The sequence below is a fragment of the Mus caroli genome, unplaced genomic scaffold (assembly GCF_978045245.1).
Source record: "Mus caroli unplaced genomic scaffold, Mus_caroli_1 scaffold_4, whole genome shotgun sequence".
In the NCBI taxonomy this organism is placed as follows: Eukaryota; Metazoa; Chordata; class Mammalia; order Rodentia; family Muridae; genus Mus; species Mus caroli.
In genome coordinates this window covers 125,665,654-125,682,488 of record NW_028227259.1, presented here as the reverse complement: position 1 = coordinate 125,682,488, position 16,835 = coordinate 125,665,654, and the positions used below count along the sequence as shown (strand labels likewise).

Here is a 16,835-nt window from a genome sequence, read left to right as displayed (position 1 = left end):
AATGTTAACCACTCAACAGAGACGATATGATAAGTTTATCCCAGACTCTCTTCCTCCTTACACCTTTATCCTGAGTGTTGTTTCTTACTCAATAAAACCCATCTTTATGGGAGATGTTATTGGTATGGCCTGGGTAACTTCTATGTTATCTGTATGGCCAAGGCCACTCCTGACTCCAGCCATTCTCTCTAGACCCTTATCTATCTTGAGCATTCTGAGTCACTGAGCATTTTAAACATGCCTTAAGCCTTGTTGCACACTCAGGGTTGAGTTAATTATTATTAGGAAACTTTTTTCCAGAATTATGCCATGCTTAAATATGGCTAAAATAATCTGCCAAGGTCAGACTGTAGAAGTCTGAACCAACACTGGCTACTGAGTCTTGTTGAATCTGACTTCCTTCTTGATTCTCAAGGACCAGCACTCTATGGCCCCTCAGATTGCAGAGATCTGCACAGTACCATGTAAAATGTTAGGCTTGAAGTTAGGAGAGGTAAGCCTGAGAGGTCAGACAGGCACTGAGAACATAGTAACCAGCTAAGATCCTGAAATCTAATGGGAGACTTCAAACAACAGCATGCTCTCTATTGACAGACATGAAGAATGTAACAGACCATTAACCACGTGAAGCAAACATCAAACTTGCAAGTGAACATTATTTCAGCTCCACAAATATACTAGTACACATTAACTGTGGGCAAGCACTCTTCAGTTTTGTCTGGCTTGGTCCTCACTATCCCCCTAAGAATTTATCATTATTCCTGCTTAAGTGAGAACATTGTGACTTGGCTATTTTAGCTGGGTTTAAAAGTACATGGCTACTTGTCACTACCAAGGTTTCTTTTCTTTTCTTTTTTGAGAAAGAACTTCTCAGTGTAGCCTCAGCTGTCCTGGAACTCACTCTGTAGACCAGGCTGGTCTTAAACTCAGAGCTCCACCTGCCTCTGCTTCCTGAGTGCTGAGATTGAAGGCGTTTGCCACCACCTACCACCCAGCATTGCTGTCCTGTTTATTGCTGGATGGAATTTCAGTTCAGGACTATGCGGCTGAGCATACTAAACTTTAACTGTAACTCACAAACCTCATACCATTTGTGGCCCAAACTGACATCTCTACATTAGCTTGCTAGCTCTTTCAGGAACTAGAAACCCATCACTTCAGAACACCCATCTGTGACGCTGTCATTGCCCCCTGCTCTTGTTTCAGCTGCTCCTGCCAAAGAGAAGCTGAGCAGAGCCCATCAGTGTTGGGGTCTTGGGGAGGAGACACAGAATTTGTTCCTACCCCAGGCTTGACCTAGGGGACAATTTAGAACAAGCACATAGTCTAATGAGGACACTTCAGCAGCTCAGACCATGGAGTAGAGGAGATGCTGCAGGAGGAGAAGAGGCCTCACTCAGACTGTGGCACCAGAAGACCTGTTCACTGACTGGCTGAGTTGACAAAAGAAATAACCCTTAGAAAACCCCAAATATCCTATCAGTCAAAACCAGAATTATTCCTGACAGCTGGGTTCTCTGAGCAATCGGCTTCCTAGTAAGATCCCGTATGGAGGACTGGGTCTGAGTCAATGTTGACTTCCTGTGTTCCAGCTCGGTGAAGTGGACCCAGGCACTCAAGCCGGACCAAGCCTGTCTTCACAGCCCCGGGCTCCCTGAACAACTCCCATTATCTCAGTCAGGTTTGGGCACAGTGGTCACATGATTGAGCTACACAAACAAAAGGTGAACCAACCTAATTTCTACCCCATGTCCATCTATTCATCTGGCACAGAAGGAAAACAATCAAGGCAGAGCCTGATGATTCCTAAAGCTTAAGCTGCTTAGCCCAAGAGCGCCATCCACAGACTGGTAATGGAGCTGCTCCAGGAGAAGACAAAGCATCCACAGCTGGGCAGTGGTGGTGCACACCTTTAATCCCAGCACTTGGGAGGCAGAGTCAGAGGCAGGCGGATTTCTGAGTTCAAGGCCAGCTTGGTCTACAGAGTGAGTTCCAGGACAGCTAGGGCTACACAGAGAAACCCAGTCTCGAAAAAAAAGAAAGAAAGAAAAAAAAGGGTGAAAGTATGAGCTAATAAAAGGAAATTCACTGCGTGTGTATATGTGTGTGGGGGGCACCTTTAATCCCAGCACTCGAGAGGTAGAGGCAAGTGGATCTCTGTGAGGCCAGCCTAGGCTACAAACTGAGTTCCAGGACAGCCAGGGCTACACAGAGAAACCCTGTCTCAAAGAAACAAAACAAACAACAAGAAAAATGATACTTGACATGATAATGAGCAAGAGGCAGAGTGACAGGCGTAGCTATCTTCTCAGAGTGAATTCAAGGCAGCGACCAGGCCCAGGCCTTGCAGAGGACGAAGTGGGAAGAAGTAGGTCTCCTCCCAGAGGGAGCTGAGAGGGTGGTGCTAACAGCCAAACCTGGAAGCCCAGGACTTGGAGGCTCCGATGACCTTGTGGAGAGACTACAGAAGGATAAAGTACCCTGACTCCCAAAGCTGTAACACAGCCAAAGCCAGGATGAAGACTAGGCCGAACTAGACAAGAACCAGTCCACTGGTGACCATAACCCCACTCCAAGGACCTGCCCCACGCAAAGTCGGCAGCAAGCTTGTGGGGTAACCTGGGCCCCTCTGCTCCCTGTCCTCCTGCACTGGGCTTTTATGTGTTGTAGGAAAGGGAGGGGGCCCAAGTCAGAGCTCGACTTGCTAGCCAGGGAAGACATTGTGCTGGCCGCTTAGGCTGCAAGAGGCTCATTTCTTTGGTTAAATTGGAACTTCCACACCCTCAGTGTGGTCCACTAGAGACACAGAAGCAGGGGACACTGTGGCTGCACAGCACTGCCGATTTTCCTGTGGTGAGAAAATGGACGATGTGGGGCTGGTGAGATGGCTCAGTGGGTAAGAGCACCCGACTGCTCTTCTGAAGGTCCAGAGTTCAAATCCCAGCAACCACATGGTGGCTCACAACCATCCGTAACGAGATCTGACTCCTTCTTCTGGAGTGTCTGAAGACAGCTACAGTGTACTTACATATAATCAATAAATAAATTAAAAAAATAAAAAATAAAAAGTATAAAAAAAAAAAAAAGAAAATGGACGATGTGAGTTCTCCCTTTGGAGTGGCAGGCCCATGGACAGGCTGAGTCTTAGAACTGTGGCAGTGTGGCAGTTCAGCCCATGTGTAAAACATTCATCCCCCTCTGCTGTGTCCCTCCAACAATGGCTCTGCCTCTCAAGAAATTTCACTCATGAAAAACTAGTACCTTTCTCTTCCAGAATGTTGCTTTTGAAAATCTTTTAGGGTAGCAGAAAGAGTTTAGGAGTCAAGGTATCAGACTCCCAGCACTGATATATGATCTTGGCTGGGTCAATTAGCCTCTCTGGATTGTGTCCCCTCATCTACAAAGCAGAAGGAGACATGTGTAGGCTAACTCTGACTCTAAAATCCAGACCTGTCACAGCTGTATTCATCACAAAACCCAGAGTGAGGCAGGCCCGTGGCTAATCCTCAGCTCTATAAAGCCAGACAAGTATTGGGGACAGGCAGGGTGGTACATGGTAAGAGAAAGTTTGAGAATGGAGGGTGACTGATACCTTCAGACAACCGAAGCTCATAGGAATCATAGCCTTCATGAGAGGTGGGGTGGGGACAAACCTGAAGAAGCCAGGTGTGGTGGGTTCAGCACATGAACCTACACAGAGCAGCACTATTATGAGGCGTGGCCTTGTTGGAGGAAGTGTGTCACTCAGGGTGGGCCTTAAGGTTTCAACCTGCCGATCCAGATGTAGAACTCTTAGCTACCTCTCCAGCACCATATCTTCCTGTGTGCCACCATGCTCCCAGCCATTCTGATAATGCACTCAACCTCTGAACTGTAAGCCAGCCCCAGCTAAATGCTTTCCTTTATAAGAGTTGTGTTGTCACTGTGTCTCTTCACAGCAACAGAAACCCTCACTAAGATATTAGCCACAGGAGGCGGGAGGAGTGGAGATGGCGACAGAGGTGGCTGTGGAGCTTGCAGGGGCAGGGAGCCCACGGGAACTGCTGGGGTCGTTCTGGTGGTCCTGGGGGAGATGGAGGGGGTAAAGGGGCAGCCACTCGACATGGGCCCACACTACACGCAGCTGCAGTACATCAGTGAGGGAGGGCGAGTATGGCATGGTCAGCTCAACTTATGACCATGTGAGCAAGACAAGAGTGGCTATCAAAAGATCAGCCCCTTTGAGCATCAAACCTACTGTCAGCGCACGCTGAGGGGAAACCCAGATCTTGCTGCAATTTTGCCATGAGAATGTCATAGGCATCTGAGACATCCTCAGAGCACCCACCCTGAAAGCCATTGGAGACATTTACATTGTTCAGGACCTCATGGAGACAGACCTGTGCAAACTGTTTAAGAGCCAGCCCCTGAGCAGTGACCACATCTGCTACTTCCTCTACCAGATCCTCTGGGGCCTCAAGTGCATACACTCAGCCAATGTGCTGCACTGGGACCTGAAGCCCGCCAATCGGCTTATCAACACCACCTGTGACCTTAAGAGCTGTGATTTTGGCCTGGCCCAGATTGCTGACCGTGAGCATGACCACACTGGCTTTCTGACAGAGTATGTGGCCACACGCTGGTCCTGAGCCCCAGAGATCATGCATAACTCCAAGGGTACCCCGAATCCATTGACATTGGCCTGTGGGCTGCATTCTGGCTGAGATGCTCTCTAGCTAGCCCATCTTCCCAGGCAAGCACTACCTGGACCAGCTCAATCACATTCTAGGTATCCTGGATTCCCCATTCCAGAAGGACCTTAATTGTATCATTGAACTTTGCTCAACTCAGACCCCGGAAGCCCAGGCTGGACCAAGGGTGTGCCTGGCCACCTTCTCTTACTGTGCTGGGGTCTCCTGCTTTAAGCAGGCTTCTCCCACTCCAACCCCCTGCCCCATCTCCCCATAGCCTGAGTGATGAGGTGGCCCCAGAGCTGATCTCTGCTGTTGAGTCTTTATCTACCCTTGCTAGTCCCTGCTCTGGTAGACCGTTTTGGAATGGAGGGGCTATGACTGCCCTAGGACCTGTGCTACGGAGGGGTGGAGGGCCCTGAGTAGGAACACGGCCTAAGCTCTGCCCTGCTCATCTTGTTGAAACCCCACCCCATTTTCCCTGACAGAACATTCCTAAGTCTCAAGGGCTAGTTTCCCTGAGGAGCCCAGGCCTCACCCTCTCCCTCTCAAACTGCCACATGTAACGCCTTGCTGCTTCTGTGTGTGGGTGACTGGATATGGAGGTGGGGCTCGTGGCGAGCCGGTGCCCCTCCCACCTCTCTGTGCCTATATCTAATATATAAATATAGAGATATGTATATGGGAAAAATATATTAGCCACATTGACTCTACCCACTTTCCTGGGTCTACAATTGCTACGAAGTAGCTCTAGTTCAGTCACCTGGGGTGGATGCTTCAGATGGAATCAGATGCTAGGAGTAATCAGACGTCCAGGAAGAAAGGGGACGAATGGGGTGGCCCTCGGGGTATAGTGCTACTGCATAGCTGGAACAGTGGTCCTTGTCACTGTGGCAGAGGCTGCGGAGGGTGTGGGAAGGGAGACAGCAGCCTGACTTCTGTGTCATCACTAGCATGGCCTGGTTCTTACTGAATGCCACCTGCTCATGAGTGGCAGAGGGGGCAGAGTGAGAACTGTTCAGACGACCAAGAGAGGCAGTTTCTCTCTCCTTTTCAGAAGCTGGTGTGCACTTGGGATGTCTGATGAGTGTGCTGATGTGTGGGTGTCAGGGTGAAAGGTATGTAGATATGACTGGCCCCGCGGGTCTCTGACTATCATGCAGACAGTGAAGAGAGCAGGATCCCTGGTCTTCCTAGGCCCCAGCACCTTGACATCCATTTGTAATTGTATATAATGTTGTGGGCTGTGCTCAGTCTCCTCATGCTGTCATCCCTAATCTAAAGTCCACGTGAGAAGGGGACAATGCTGAACATCACTGGATAGCTTCTCCAATGTCTCAGTCACACAGAACATGGGTGCCACACTGAGTATGACACACGAGTGTGCTCACAGGAGAAATGGCCCCCACACACTCGTAGTTTTGAATGGTTGATTATTAGGGAGTGGCACTACTTGGCAGGGATTAGGAGGTGTGGTCTTGTTGGAGTAGGTATGGTGTTCTTGGAGGAAGTGTGTCACTGAGGGCCAGCTTTGAGGTCTTAGAAGCTCCATCCAGGTCTAGTGGCTCATATTCTTTCCTACTGCCTGCTGATCCAGATGTACAAGTCTCAGGTCCTTCTCCAGCACTGCCATGTCTGCCTGCCACCTTATCCTGCCATGCTTATAATGAACTCAACCTCTGAACTGTAAGCCAGCCCCAGTTAACTGCTTTCCTCTGTGAGAGCTGCTGTGGTCACTGTGTCTCTTCACAGCAACAGAACAGTGACTGGGACAAAGGGCAGGGATGGGAGGAGCAGGGAGAGGGAGAAAGGCTGGTGCCTGCTGGCCCTGCACCTCCCAGCCATAATATGAACAAGACATCCTCTAGCTCCCATTCCCGTGGCTACCATGCTCTGCAGAACTATACATATAAAACTGTGTTTACAAAAAGACATGCCCTATCCAACCCCGATGAAAAGAAAACTGAACCAGCACTATAAGTATGAGAACTAGCCAGCCAATCCTCACACTCATGTGAAGAGATGTTGTGCACTCTGGTAGAGAACAGACTGTAATGTTCTGACTCACGCCCTGTTTCAAGGCACATAGCAGCAGCTAGACTAGAACATGTACATAGGGACTCCTGGTTTCAATGCCAATGTGGACCGAGCTTGAAGGCCATCAGTTATCTTAAATCAAAGGATCCAGTGGTTGTTAACACTACTTAAATGACTCTGAGTTCGAGGCCAGACTGGTCTACATCGAGAGAGAGGAGGGGTGGAGTGTTCCAGGACAGCCAGGACTACATAGGGAAACCCTGTCTCAAACAAACAAACAAACAAACAAACAAACAAACAAACAATATTTAAATGAAGGGCTGGAGAGACAGAGGACCAGCATTCAGGTCCTAAACCCTCAGTGTGGCTTGCAACCATCTAACTTCAGTTCCAGGGGATCAAACACCTTCTGGTTGTCTTGGGTACCAGGCGTACAATGCACATGGTGCACGTACATACAAATAGGCAAAAGAAAATCCATATACATGAGATAAAAAGAATAAATACATTTTAAAAGAAAAAAGAGGCCACATACCCCAAAAGAGAGAGAGAAAGAGAGGGGAGAGGGGAGAGGGGAGAGGGGAGAGGGGAGAGGGGACAGGGGACAGGGGACAGGGGACAGGGGACAGGGGACAGGGGAGAGGAAGAAAAACACCAAGGTAACCTCCTGAGCCAGCTTTGGTGGTGCATGCCTTTAGTTCCATCACTCGGGAGACAGAGGCTGGCAGATCTCTAAGAGTTCAAGACCAGCCTGGTCTACAGAGTGAGGTTCAACAGCCAGGGCTACACAGAGAAACCCTGTCTTAAAACAACAAAACAAGGGCTGGTGAGATGGCTCAGTGGGTAAGAGCACCCGACTGCTCTTCCGAAGGTCAGGAGTTCAAATCCCAGCAACCACATGGTGGCTCACAACCATCCGTAACGAGATCTGACTCCCTCTTTGGAGTGTCTGAAGACAGCTACAGTGTACTTACATATAATAAATAAATACATCTTTAAAAAAAAAAAAACAAAAACCCAAAAAAAACAACAAAACAAAACAACCCCAAAACATTAATCTGTTATTTTATAAAACATATATAAATAAAAATTCTGAAAAGTATTGTAATATATAAATTTATATGACTATGTGTGGGCAGTTTTGTGTTGTATATCTTTCTGAATTTTCAAAAATTATATTAGAAATAATGTTTTGTTTTGCCCTTTTTGAACTTATTTTTTAAGAAAGGGTCTTCCTTCCTTCCTTCCTTCCTTCCTTCCTTCCTTCCTTCCTTTTTTTTTTTTTTTTTCGGGACAGGGTTTCTCTGTGTAGCCCTGGCTGGACTGGAACTCACTCTGTAGACTAGGCTGGCCTGGAGCTCAGAGATCAGCCTACCACCTACCTCTGCTTCCTGGGTGCTAGGATTAAAGGCATGCGCCACCACCTCAGCAAGAAAGGGTTTTTCTGCATAGCCCAAATGGGTCTGGAGCTTTAGATCCTCTCACGTCTGTCTCTGGACTGCTCACAGCAGTAGCCATTTTTGAATTCTATTTATTTGTTCATTGTACCCACGAGCATACACATGCATACAGGTTTTGTGTGTGTGTGTGTGTGTGTGTGTGTGTGTGTACAACAGAAGTCCTGTCTTGGTGGCAGGTGCCTTTGCCCACTGAGTCATCTCTCAGACTGCTCACAGCAGTAGCCATTTTTGAATTCTATTTATTTGTTCATTGTACCCACAAGCATACACATGCATACAGGTTTTGTGTGTGTGTGTGTGTGTGTGTGTGTGTGTGTGTGTACAACAGAAGTCCTGTCTTGGTGGCAGGTGCCTTTGCCCACTGAGTCATCACTCAGTCTTGGCAGTAGTTTTTCTTTCTTTTTTTCTTTTCTTTTCTTTTGATTATTTTATTTTTGATGTCAGTTTTTTTTTTTTTTTTTTTAATGTAGCCCTGGCTGCCCTGGAACTCACAACATAGACTAGGCTGACCTTTAACTCAAAGAGATCCTCCTGCCTCTGTCTCCTGAGTGCTGGGACATTGTGAGGCACAATGTCCACCTTCGCAGTTGTATCAAAGTGTGACAACAAAAAATGAGTATGCGTGTCCATTGTCCGATCTGAATTGTGCTTGATCTGAATGGTGACGTGTCGGCTGAGTCTAGGGGTGCTTACCTCCCCCGCGGTCTGTAGGTTATAGCAGATGCTGTCCTTGTGGGCTGCTGCAGTTCCATACAGAAGTGCCTTTATGAGCCAGCAAATTCCCAGGAGCAGGTCAGAGAAGCTCAGATACAAGAGTGGCTTTATCTGTCAAAAGCCACAAAATCTTAATTTAGTTCAGTGATGTACCTAGGAGAACAAATTATCTTTACATTTTATGCTTTGATTATGAACTGGGTGTCACTCTGCTGGGGCTTCTGCCATTGCTTGACTATGGAGAATGTAAAAATAAGACTCCAGATAGGAAGGCATCTGTGTCCTGGATTAAGAGGGCTCTCACCCACAGGACACTCCTTCCTCAGTCACCGGGCTGAAGATAGAGCAGATGAAAGCTTTATGGTCGAGCTGTGACATAAGTGCTATAGGTCAATGATGTCATCAGCTGTATGTTTACAGTTGGAGCTGAGGGGGATGCCGATATGATGTGTGTATGTCATATTGGCATCGGCACATACATATATGCCATATTGGCATATATATACCATATTGGCATATAGTGTGTGTGTGTGTGCTGCCTTTGCCTTCTGACTACACTGATAAAGTCTTTATTTTTTCTTGTTTTTTATGTATCTGTGTGAGTATGGCATGTTTGCATGTGTGCTCATATTGGAGGAAGTGTGTTCCTGGGCATGGTGTGTGGATGCCTGAGGAGGACTCCTGCTCTTCCAGTCTACACCTCACTTGTCAAGACAGGGTCCCTCACTGTCCACATTAGGCTGATGGCCAGCAACGCCCACATTGCTCTTGTTTCCAGAAACCACAGTACTGGTTGGTCAAGCCCCACCTTCTACCTGAGCACCAGGATCTGAACTCAGGGCCTCCGGCCTACACAGCATGCCGTCTTGCTCACTGAACCATCCCTAAGCCCTCAGCTGCTTTAGTGTCTCTGTGTCTTCCAGGTTCCAACAGTCTTTAATCACTCTATTTTATTACATGTTAGTTAGCTATTTTATTACTTGTTAGCTATTTTTTGAGATAGGGTCTCACTCTATAGCCCTGGTTGGCCTGAAACTTGCTATGTAGACCATGCTGGCCTCCACCTGCCTTTGCCTCCTGAGTTCTGGGATTAAATATGTGTACCAGCTGGCATCTTTTCTGATTATTCTATATAACAAATATAAAATGTTTATGGAGACACACCAGAGATAATCTAAGAAATAGGTAGTGGTCATGAATGTAAGATATTGTAAAGTGGCAATTCTCTCTAAATGGACTATAAATTAGATGCACTTTATTCTCTACAGATTTCCCTGGTGGAATTTAACAAGCTAACTTGAAATCTGAAATGTATTAACCAGGTATGTAGGTAGGTGTGGCAGGGTAAACTGGCGTTCCCAGTACTCAGCAGACAGAGGCAGGAGAATCAAGAATTAGAAGCTACCCAGAATACAGCAAGACTACCTGGGATTCATAAAAAGACTGACAAAGAAATATTAGAGTTTAAAGCACTGACAAAAATATGCCTAGACTATAATAAATACTACATTTGTTTAACTCAGAGAGAATTGGTGTTCTGAAAAGCCTTGCTCTGCTTCCTGCTACATAACTTGGGCCTCAGTTTCCTCATATGTGTAATGGGCTAAATCAGAAACTCTCCACTTACAGATTGAACCACATTGTGGCTAATTCTGTGCCATTTTTTCTGACTACAGCAATAATTGTTCCCAGTCTTTTAAGGTCTTTATTGAGCTAGCAAGTTGTTGCCAGTACTTTTTTTATGTGTGTGTATGTGTGTGTGTGTGCATGTGTGTGTTATTTTGAGGTAGAGTCTCAACATGCCCAACAGGAAGATTTTAACTTTAACATTTTGGTGTGATTATTTTTATCAAGGATTTATTTTCTGGAACTGTAATTGCTTAGGAGGACAGGACAACAAACAAGTGTATTTCAAGGATCCAAGTCTTCAAAGGACTCTTGAATCACTCCAATGATTCTCCCAAGGTCAAGATCAGAAAGCTCACCTAAGCCAGGCATGGTGGTGCACACCTTTAGTCCCAGCATTCTGGATGAGAGGCAGGAGGATCTTAGTGAGTTTGAAGCCAGCCTGTTCTACAGACTGAATTCCAGGATAGCCAGGACTATATAAGACCAGTGGCTCTGAACCTTTCTAATGCTGATACTCTTTAATACAGTTCCTCATGTTGTGGTGACCCCAGCCATAAAATGATTTCATTGCTACTTCATAACTGTGAGTTTGCTAGTGTTTGAATAGTAATGTAAATGTCTGGTTTACAGATGGTCTCTGATGACCCTGTGAAAGGGTCATGGATCCTCAGAGGCATCACACCCATAGTTTGAGAATTGATAATGTACAGATACCTTGTCTTTTTTTGTTTGTTTGTTTTTCGAGACAGGGTTTCTCTGTGTAGCCCTGTTGTCCTGGAACTCACTTTGTAGACCAGGCTGGCCTCGAACTCAGAAATCTGCCTGCCTCTGCCTCCTGAGTGCTGGGATTAAAGGTGTGCACCACCACACCTGGCTGAGATACCTTGTCTTAAACCAAACCAAACCAAACAAACGAGAGAGAGAGAGAGACAGACAGACAGACAGACAGACAGACAGACTGTGGGAGCACAAACTGCTCACCTGGAGGAGGGCCTCAGCACACTTAGCCCTAGTTCTGGCCTCAGACTTCAGACAGCAGCTTCCTTACTCTTAACAATTCACAGTACTCAAGACCCACATTTATAGCTAATCTCAAGTAACTGGGGGGTAGCTGCAGTCCTGCCTGTGAACAGGGGAAAACAATCCCATCTATAATAATGAGGGCTTGATAAAACCAGCATAAAACTATTCCACTGTGCACAGGCAGGTGCTTTCCTGGCACTTACTTTGAAGGCTAAGTCACTAACAGGTCAAACTCAACAGAAAGTGACGGCTCACCTCTGCAGACTTCTGTGGGCTCTGGAACGCGATGTAGGTGAGAAGTGAACTGGAGCCTATAACACTGAGACACAGGCCACGACCATTACATCACAATGATGAGACTCCGACTTTTACTGTTTATTGACATAGTTGATATAAAATATACCACACACGTTTTTTACTTTAGAGTGCTTTGTACATTTGCATGTCATCTTGTTTTGGGCAGTGCCCATATTCTCACTACCATTCCAATTTCTCTCAGGATGTAGCCTCTGGATAGCCTGGAACCCGCTGTGCAGACCAGGCTGGCCTCAAACTCAGTAATCCTCCTGCCTCAGTCCCCAAGTGCTGGGATTAGATCTGAGCCACCATGTTGTCTTTCAGCGTTTACCACACACAGTACTGAGGCAAATGCCTGATGCAGGCTGCCTGAGCCAGTCCTCACTTCAGATGACTGCTTTCCCTCCCTCCCTCCCTCCCTCCCTCCCTCCCTCCCTCCCTCCCTCCCTCCAGTTCTTGTTCCTGGGTACAGGTGTGGTGAGCAGTCAGGAGAGGGAGGCTAAAATAAATAAATAAATAAATAAAAGTAAAAAAATTAAAAAAGGAGCGACAGCCAGGGCTACACAGAGAAACCCTGTCTCGAAAAACCAAAAAAAAAAAAAAAAAAAAAAAAAAGAGGGAGGCTGCTGTCAGCCTCCATCACGCTCCACCTGAGTTTCTGAGCCGTACTCCCTCAGTGAACCCGAAGCTCTCAGATTCACAGACTGGCTAGCTCCCACCCCGTCTCTGCGTCCCAAAGCTGATTCAGGTTGGAAACAACACAACCAGCTTGCCATGTGTGTGCTGGGGATCTCAATCTGGGCTCTCATGGGCCAGAAACAAGCAGTTTATTCACCAAGACATCTCCCCAGGCCCCGAGTTGACTAGTCAGGAATGATCAACATGGGAAAGAACTTCTAACTAAAAAGTAGACTGCAGTCTTCAGGAGCAAGACTATGGGGAAAGCTGAACAGCTCTCCAGGCTGGTCACGAGAGCTCAACAGTCATATGAGACTTAAAAAAACATACCTCAGAGTAGCCACAGCAAACTGTATCCACTGTATTGCAGGAAAAAGCTAAAGGAGAGAGGGAGAGAGAGGGACAGGGAGAGAGAGAAAGAGAGAGTGAGTGTCAGTCTCTTACATTTAATGTTCAACCTAATTTTCCTTTTGGTGTTTATTAACCATTTCTTCAGCACAGACCTTCAAGTAGTGGAGCCTAAACAGGCCTGTGGAGGAAGGCAGGGCCTGTACTGCCCTCAACCCAAGTCCTTAAAAAACACTCAAACGGTAAGAGGGCAGTGAGCAGAGCAGACTGAATGAGAAAGCCAAGTTGAGGAAACTCCAGGAACAAGCATAAACAGAGAGGAAAGGCTAGCTAGCGTCTGAGGACTGACAGGTGAGAACACCAAGTAGGGCTGACTGACTGACAGAAAGTTAGCAAGACAGAAAAGAAGGGAAATGATGAGAGGGGAAAAGGTATTAGTAAGGAGAGAACCACTGTGAGTAAAACACGCAGCAGACAGGACGAAGGGAGCAGAAATGGGGTGGGGGTGGGGGGTCAGCTTTTGAACTTACAGGCTCCCATCTGCCTTCCAGGCGGCTGGTCTCCAGTGGGAAGGCCATAAAGACTTTAGTTCCTGCTACCCTCCAAGCCCAGGCCCTTCTCAGTCAGTCTCTGAACAGGTAGCTCCACCCCTACCTCAGCTGGGCTCCACCCCATCTAATCCTGCCCTGTACCTAAGGGCAGGAGACTGAAGGGCCAAGGACAAAGCCAAAAATAGAAGAAGCAGGTGACAGAAGAAACCAAATTGTACCAAAGAGCATACACTGGCTGGACCAAGGCCCCCAACATATATGGAGCAGAGGGCTGCCTTGTCCTGCATCAGTGGGAGAAGATACCTAATTCTGAAGACTTGAAGTTCAAGGCTGGGAGCATACCCGGGGGGGGGCACCCTCTCAGAGGCATAGGGGAAGCACTTTGGGGGGGGGCTGAAGGGGGGCAATTGTGATACAAATAAATAAATAAATAAATGAAGCAAGAGACGGGAACAATAAAAGGCAAAGAGCATTTTCACAATTAAAAAAATAAAACTTTCAAAAGAGAAATGGAACAGGGAAAAAAGGAAGAGAAAGAAATGGGGTAAAACAGAGGTCTGTTAAAAATTGTCCCTGTTTGGGGACACAGTGATTAAGGAAGATGGCACATTCAATTAAAAGTTTTAGTAGTAGTGAAAATTAATAAGAGGTCATTAAATGTTTGTTATATTCAACATTAACATGTTATTATATCACACAATATGTATATATGTATATGTATTATATGTACATATTGTATAAATCAACGTGTTATGGGAGACACAAAGACAAAGTGTAGACAGAGCCTTCCAGGAGCTTATATCACGTGGGCAGTGGTCTGAGTACCAAGAACACAGTCTGGATAGGGCAGCAGGGTATAGAACACAGTCTGGATAGGGTGGCAGGGTATAGAACACAGTCTGGATAGGGTGGCAGGGTATAGAAGAGCCTGTGGACAGCTGTGGAGAGAGCTGGCAGAGCCTGGGGAAAAGGAACTCAAAAGCTCTCATTGCTTTAACCATCCTTTCACATGTTTCTGCAACATCTCTCTTGTGTCTAAGTGCTGGGGACTGAGCCCAGAGCCTGGCAAATGTCCCACATGCATGCTGAGCACTAAGCTATGTCCCAACTCTTGACTATGTTAGCAATCACTTGCATGGTAGGAGTTCATATCAGAGAGAGAGTGCAGTCAGGAGTGGAAGGGCAGGTGCTGGTTAGTGGGACATTTTAGTAACGGTCTTTATGGTAATCTAAGTACTGGGAGGCATCTACATCACAGATCAGTAGCAAAGAGTCTTGGGAACATTTGGAGGTCCTTAATGATGTCTACCTCCTAAGGGTGTGGAGACTAATGACTGTCACCAAGTGATAAGAAAATGATAAGAAAATGCTCTTGGACCAAAGGCTTCTTTGTTCCTCAAGACAAAGTTAGATTGTTCAGAGAACAGTCTACTGACTGTCAGCCTCAGAGAACCTTTCCCTTTGGCACATTCCTAAAGTGTCTATGCTACTGCCCTGCATGTGAGGGTGTGTGTGTGTGTGTATACATGTGTCTGTGTACATATATTTGTGTCTGTGTGCACGTGTCTGTATACATGTGCAAGTATGCATGTGGTATCCATGTGTGTGTGCCTGTACATGTATATACATGTGTCTGTGTGCATGTGCCTGTCTGTGTGCCTCTGCCTGTGTGTGCATGTGCCTGTCTGTGTGTATATGCCTGTGTATGTGCCTGTATGTGCATGTACATGTCTGTGTGGCCATGTGTGTATGTGCATATGTACGCATGTGCTTGTGCATGGGCATATCTGTGTGTACATGTGACATGTGCCTGTATGTACATGTGGCATGTGCCTGAATGCACATATACATGTCTGTGTGTGCATGTGCCTGTACGTGCACATGTGTCTGTGTACATATGCCTGTGTACATGTGCATGTATTTGCAAGCTGCCATGCCGGCACTGGTAACAAAACCAGGATCCTCTGGAAGAGCAGCAGTAAGTGCTCACAGCCTCTGAACCATCTCTCCAGCTCCTACTTTGGCAGCTTCCTAATGGGCTAACATAGTCCCATGTATAGTCTCAGCTTTAATAGGTACATGACCCAAAAAACCCCAAAACACACGTCCCTCAAAAACCCTGAACATCATAATAGACAAATGTATGAATGACTTAGTTTTGTAAAAGGGCTGCCACCTGAGCTCAATCCCTGGAACTTGCAGGATGGAAGAGGAGAACCAATGTCTTCCGACTTTAACACACATGCTGTGGCACACGCACACTGCCACACAAAAGGAAATATAAATAAATGTAATCATGTTCAAATTAGAAATAACTCAATGTCTGTCAACTGGTAAATTGATAAAAACAATGTAGGGAATCATACAACCGGCAAAAAAGTGCTGTTATATTCTATGAGATAAATTTGACACACGTGAAGAAAGAACCAGGTGCACACTCAGGAGTCATTCAGGAGAAATGTCTAAAACTGGCAAATCTCTAGAGACAGGAAGTGCATACCCATGCCTGCCTGGAACTAGATGGCTACTTTAGGAAGGAGTTGGAGTGTGTAGCCCTGGCTGTCCTGGAACTCACTCGGTAGACCAGGCTGGCTTTGAACTCAAGAGATCTGTCTGCATCTGTCTCCCCAGTTCTGGGATTAAGTCCAGCACCAACACTGCCCCACTAGAGTGACTATTCATGGACACAAATGTTCTCTTTGGGTGTGACAAAGGTTCTAGAACTAGGTAGTAATGGTGGCTGCTAAACTTGAGTATACTAGAAAACACTGTGTACGGTGCGACATGGAAATATCTGGTTTCTTTGGAGACCAAGTTGTATCATGAGATGTTTCTCTGGAAGCTGCCTTGTGAAAGGGCCTGGGATGTGTTGCTGGAGCTGCCGCTTGAGAGGACATGTGATGTTTGCACAGAGCCTAACAGACAGTGAACAGAACTGGTGTTCATTGGGCTTCGCTGAGGACGCTCTGGCACTGGTTCGCCTTGCTTTCTTCACTGATCTTCACTTGTCTGACTTCACGGGGAGAGGTGCACACAGCCGAACTTCTCGTGATGTTGCTGAGGCTTCTTTCCACTTCCTCAGACTCACGCTGGTCAGTGGAGACGGACCCAGCTGCTGCTGCTGACTGGTTTGGTGTTTTGCTAGTGGACAGGACTGCTGACAATGAAGATTGGAATCACTTCAAAGAACTACTTCTAAACAGGCCGGCATCCCCTAGTCCTGTTAACCATCTTCCTCCCTACCTTTAAAGTAGGTCTTGAAAATTCTAAGCCTACAACTGTGCAAAGATGAATTGTATGGTGTATGGGTTATATAAAAAAATAAAGTGTGGAACAAAAGAAATGTCAAATTGCTGGAATTTGTGGTATAATGAGTCCTACAGATGTTTGTCTTTCCCCTGGTTGGGGGCAGGGAACCTCAAACAAAC

General features: G+C 46.5%; 1 protein-coding gene and 1 pseudogene across 4 annotated transcripts in view; one reads left to right on the top strand and one right to left on the bottom strand.

Annotated features, from left to right (window-relative positions):
- Positions 1-16,835, bottom strand: part of Tmem116 (transmembrane protein 116) — a 39,500-nt gene that overhangs the window by 16,061 nt on the left and 6,604 nt on the right. For 3 of the 4 annotated variants that reach the window (XR_015046999.1, XM_029477983.2, XM_021162706.3), the window contains exons 1-4: positions 13,387-13,479; positions 12,839-12,885; positions 11,789-11,852; positions 8,861-8,992 (exon numbers count right to left, since the gene is read on the bottom strand). Coding sequence is in view for 2 of the 4 variants with exons in the window: in XM_029477983.2 (XP_029333843.1) it covers positions 8,861-8,992; positions 11,789-11,852; positions 12,839-12,885; positions 13,387-13,434 (291 nt within the window). In the remaining 2 variants the exon portion in view is untranslated. Of the gene's footprint in view, positions 1-8,860; positions 8,993-11,788; positions 11,853-12,838; positions 12,886-13,386; positions 13,480-16,835 lie in introns of those variants that run through there. The other variant, XM_085837108.1, reaches the window with a different exon arrangement.
- On the top strand, positions 3,630-4,947 carry LOC110294091 (mitogen-activated protein kinase 3 pseudogene; annotated as a pseudogene).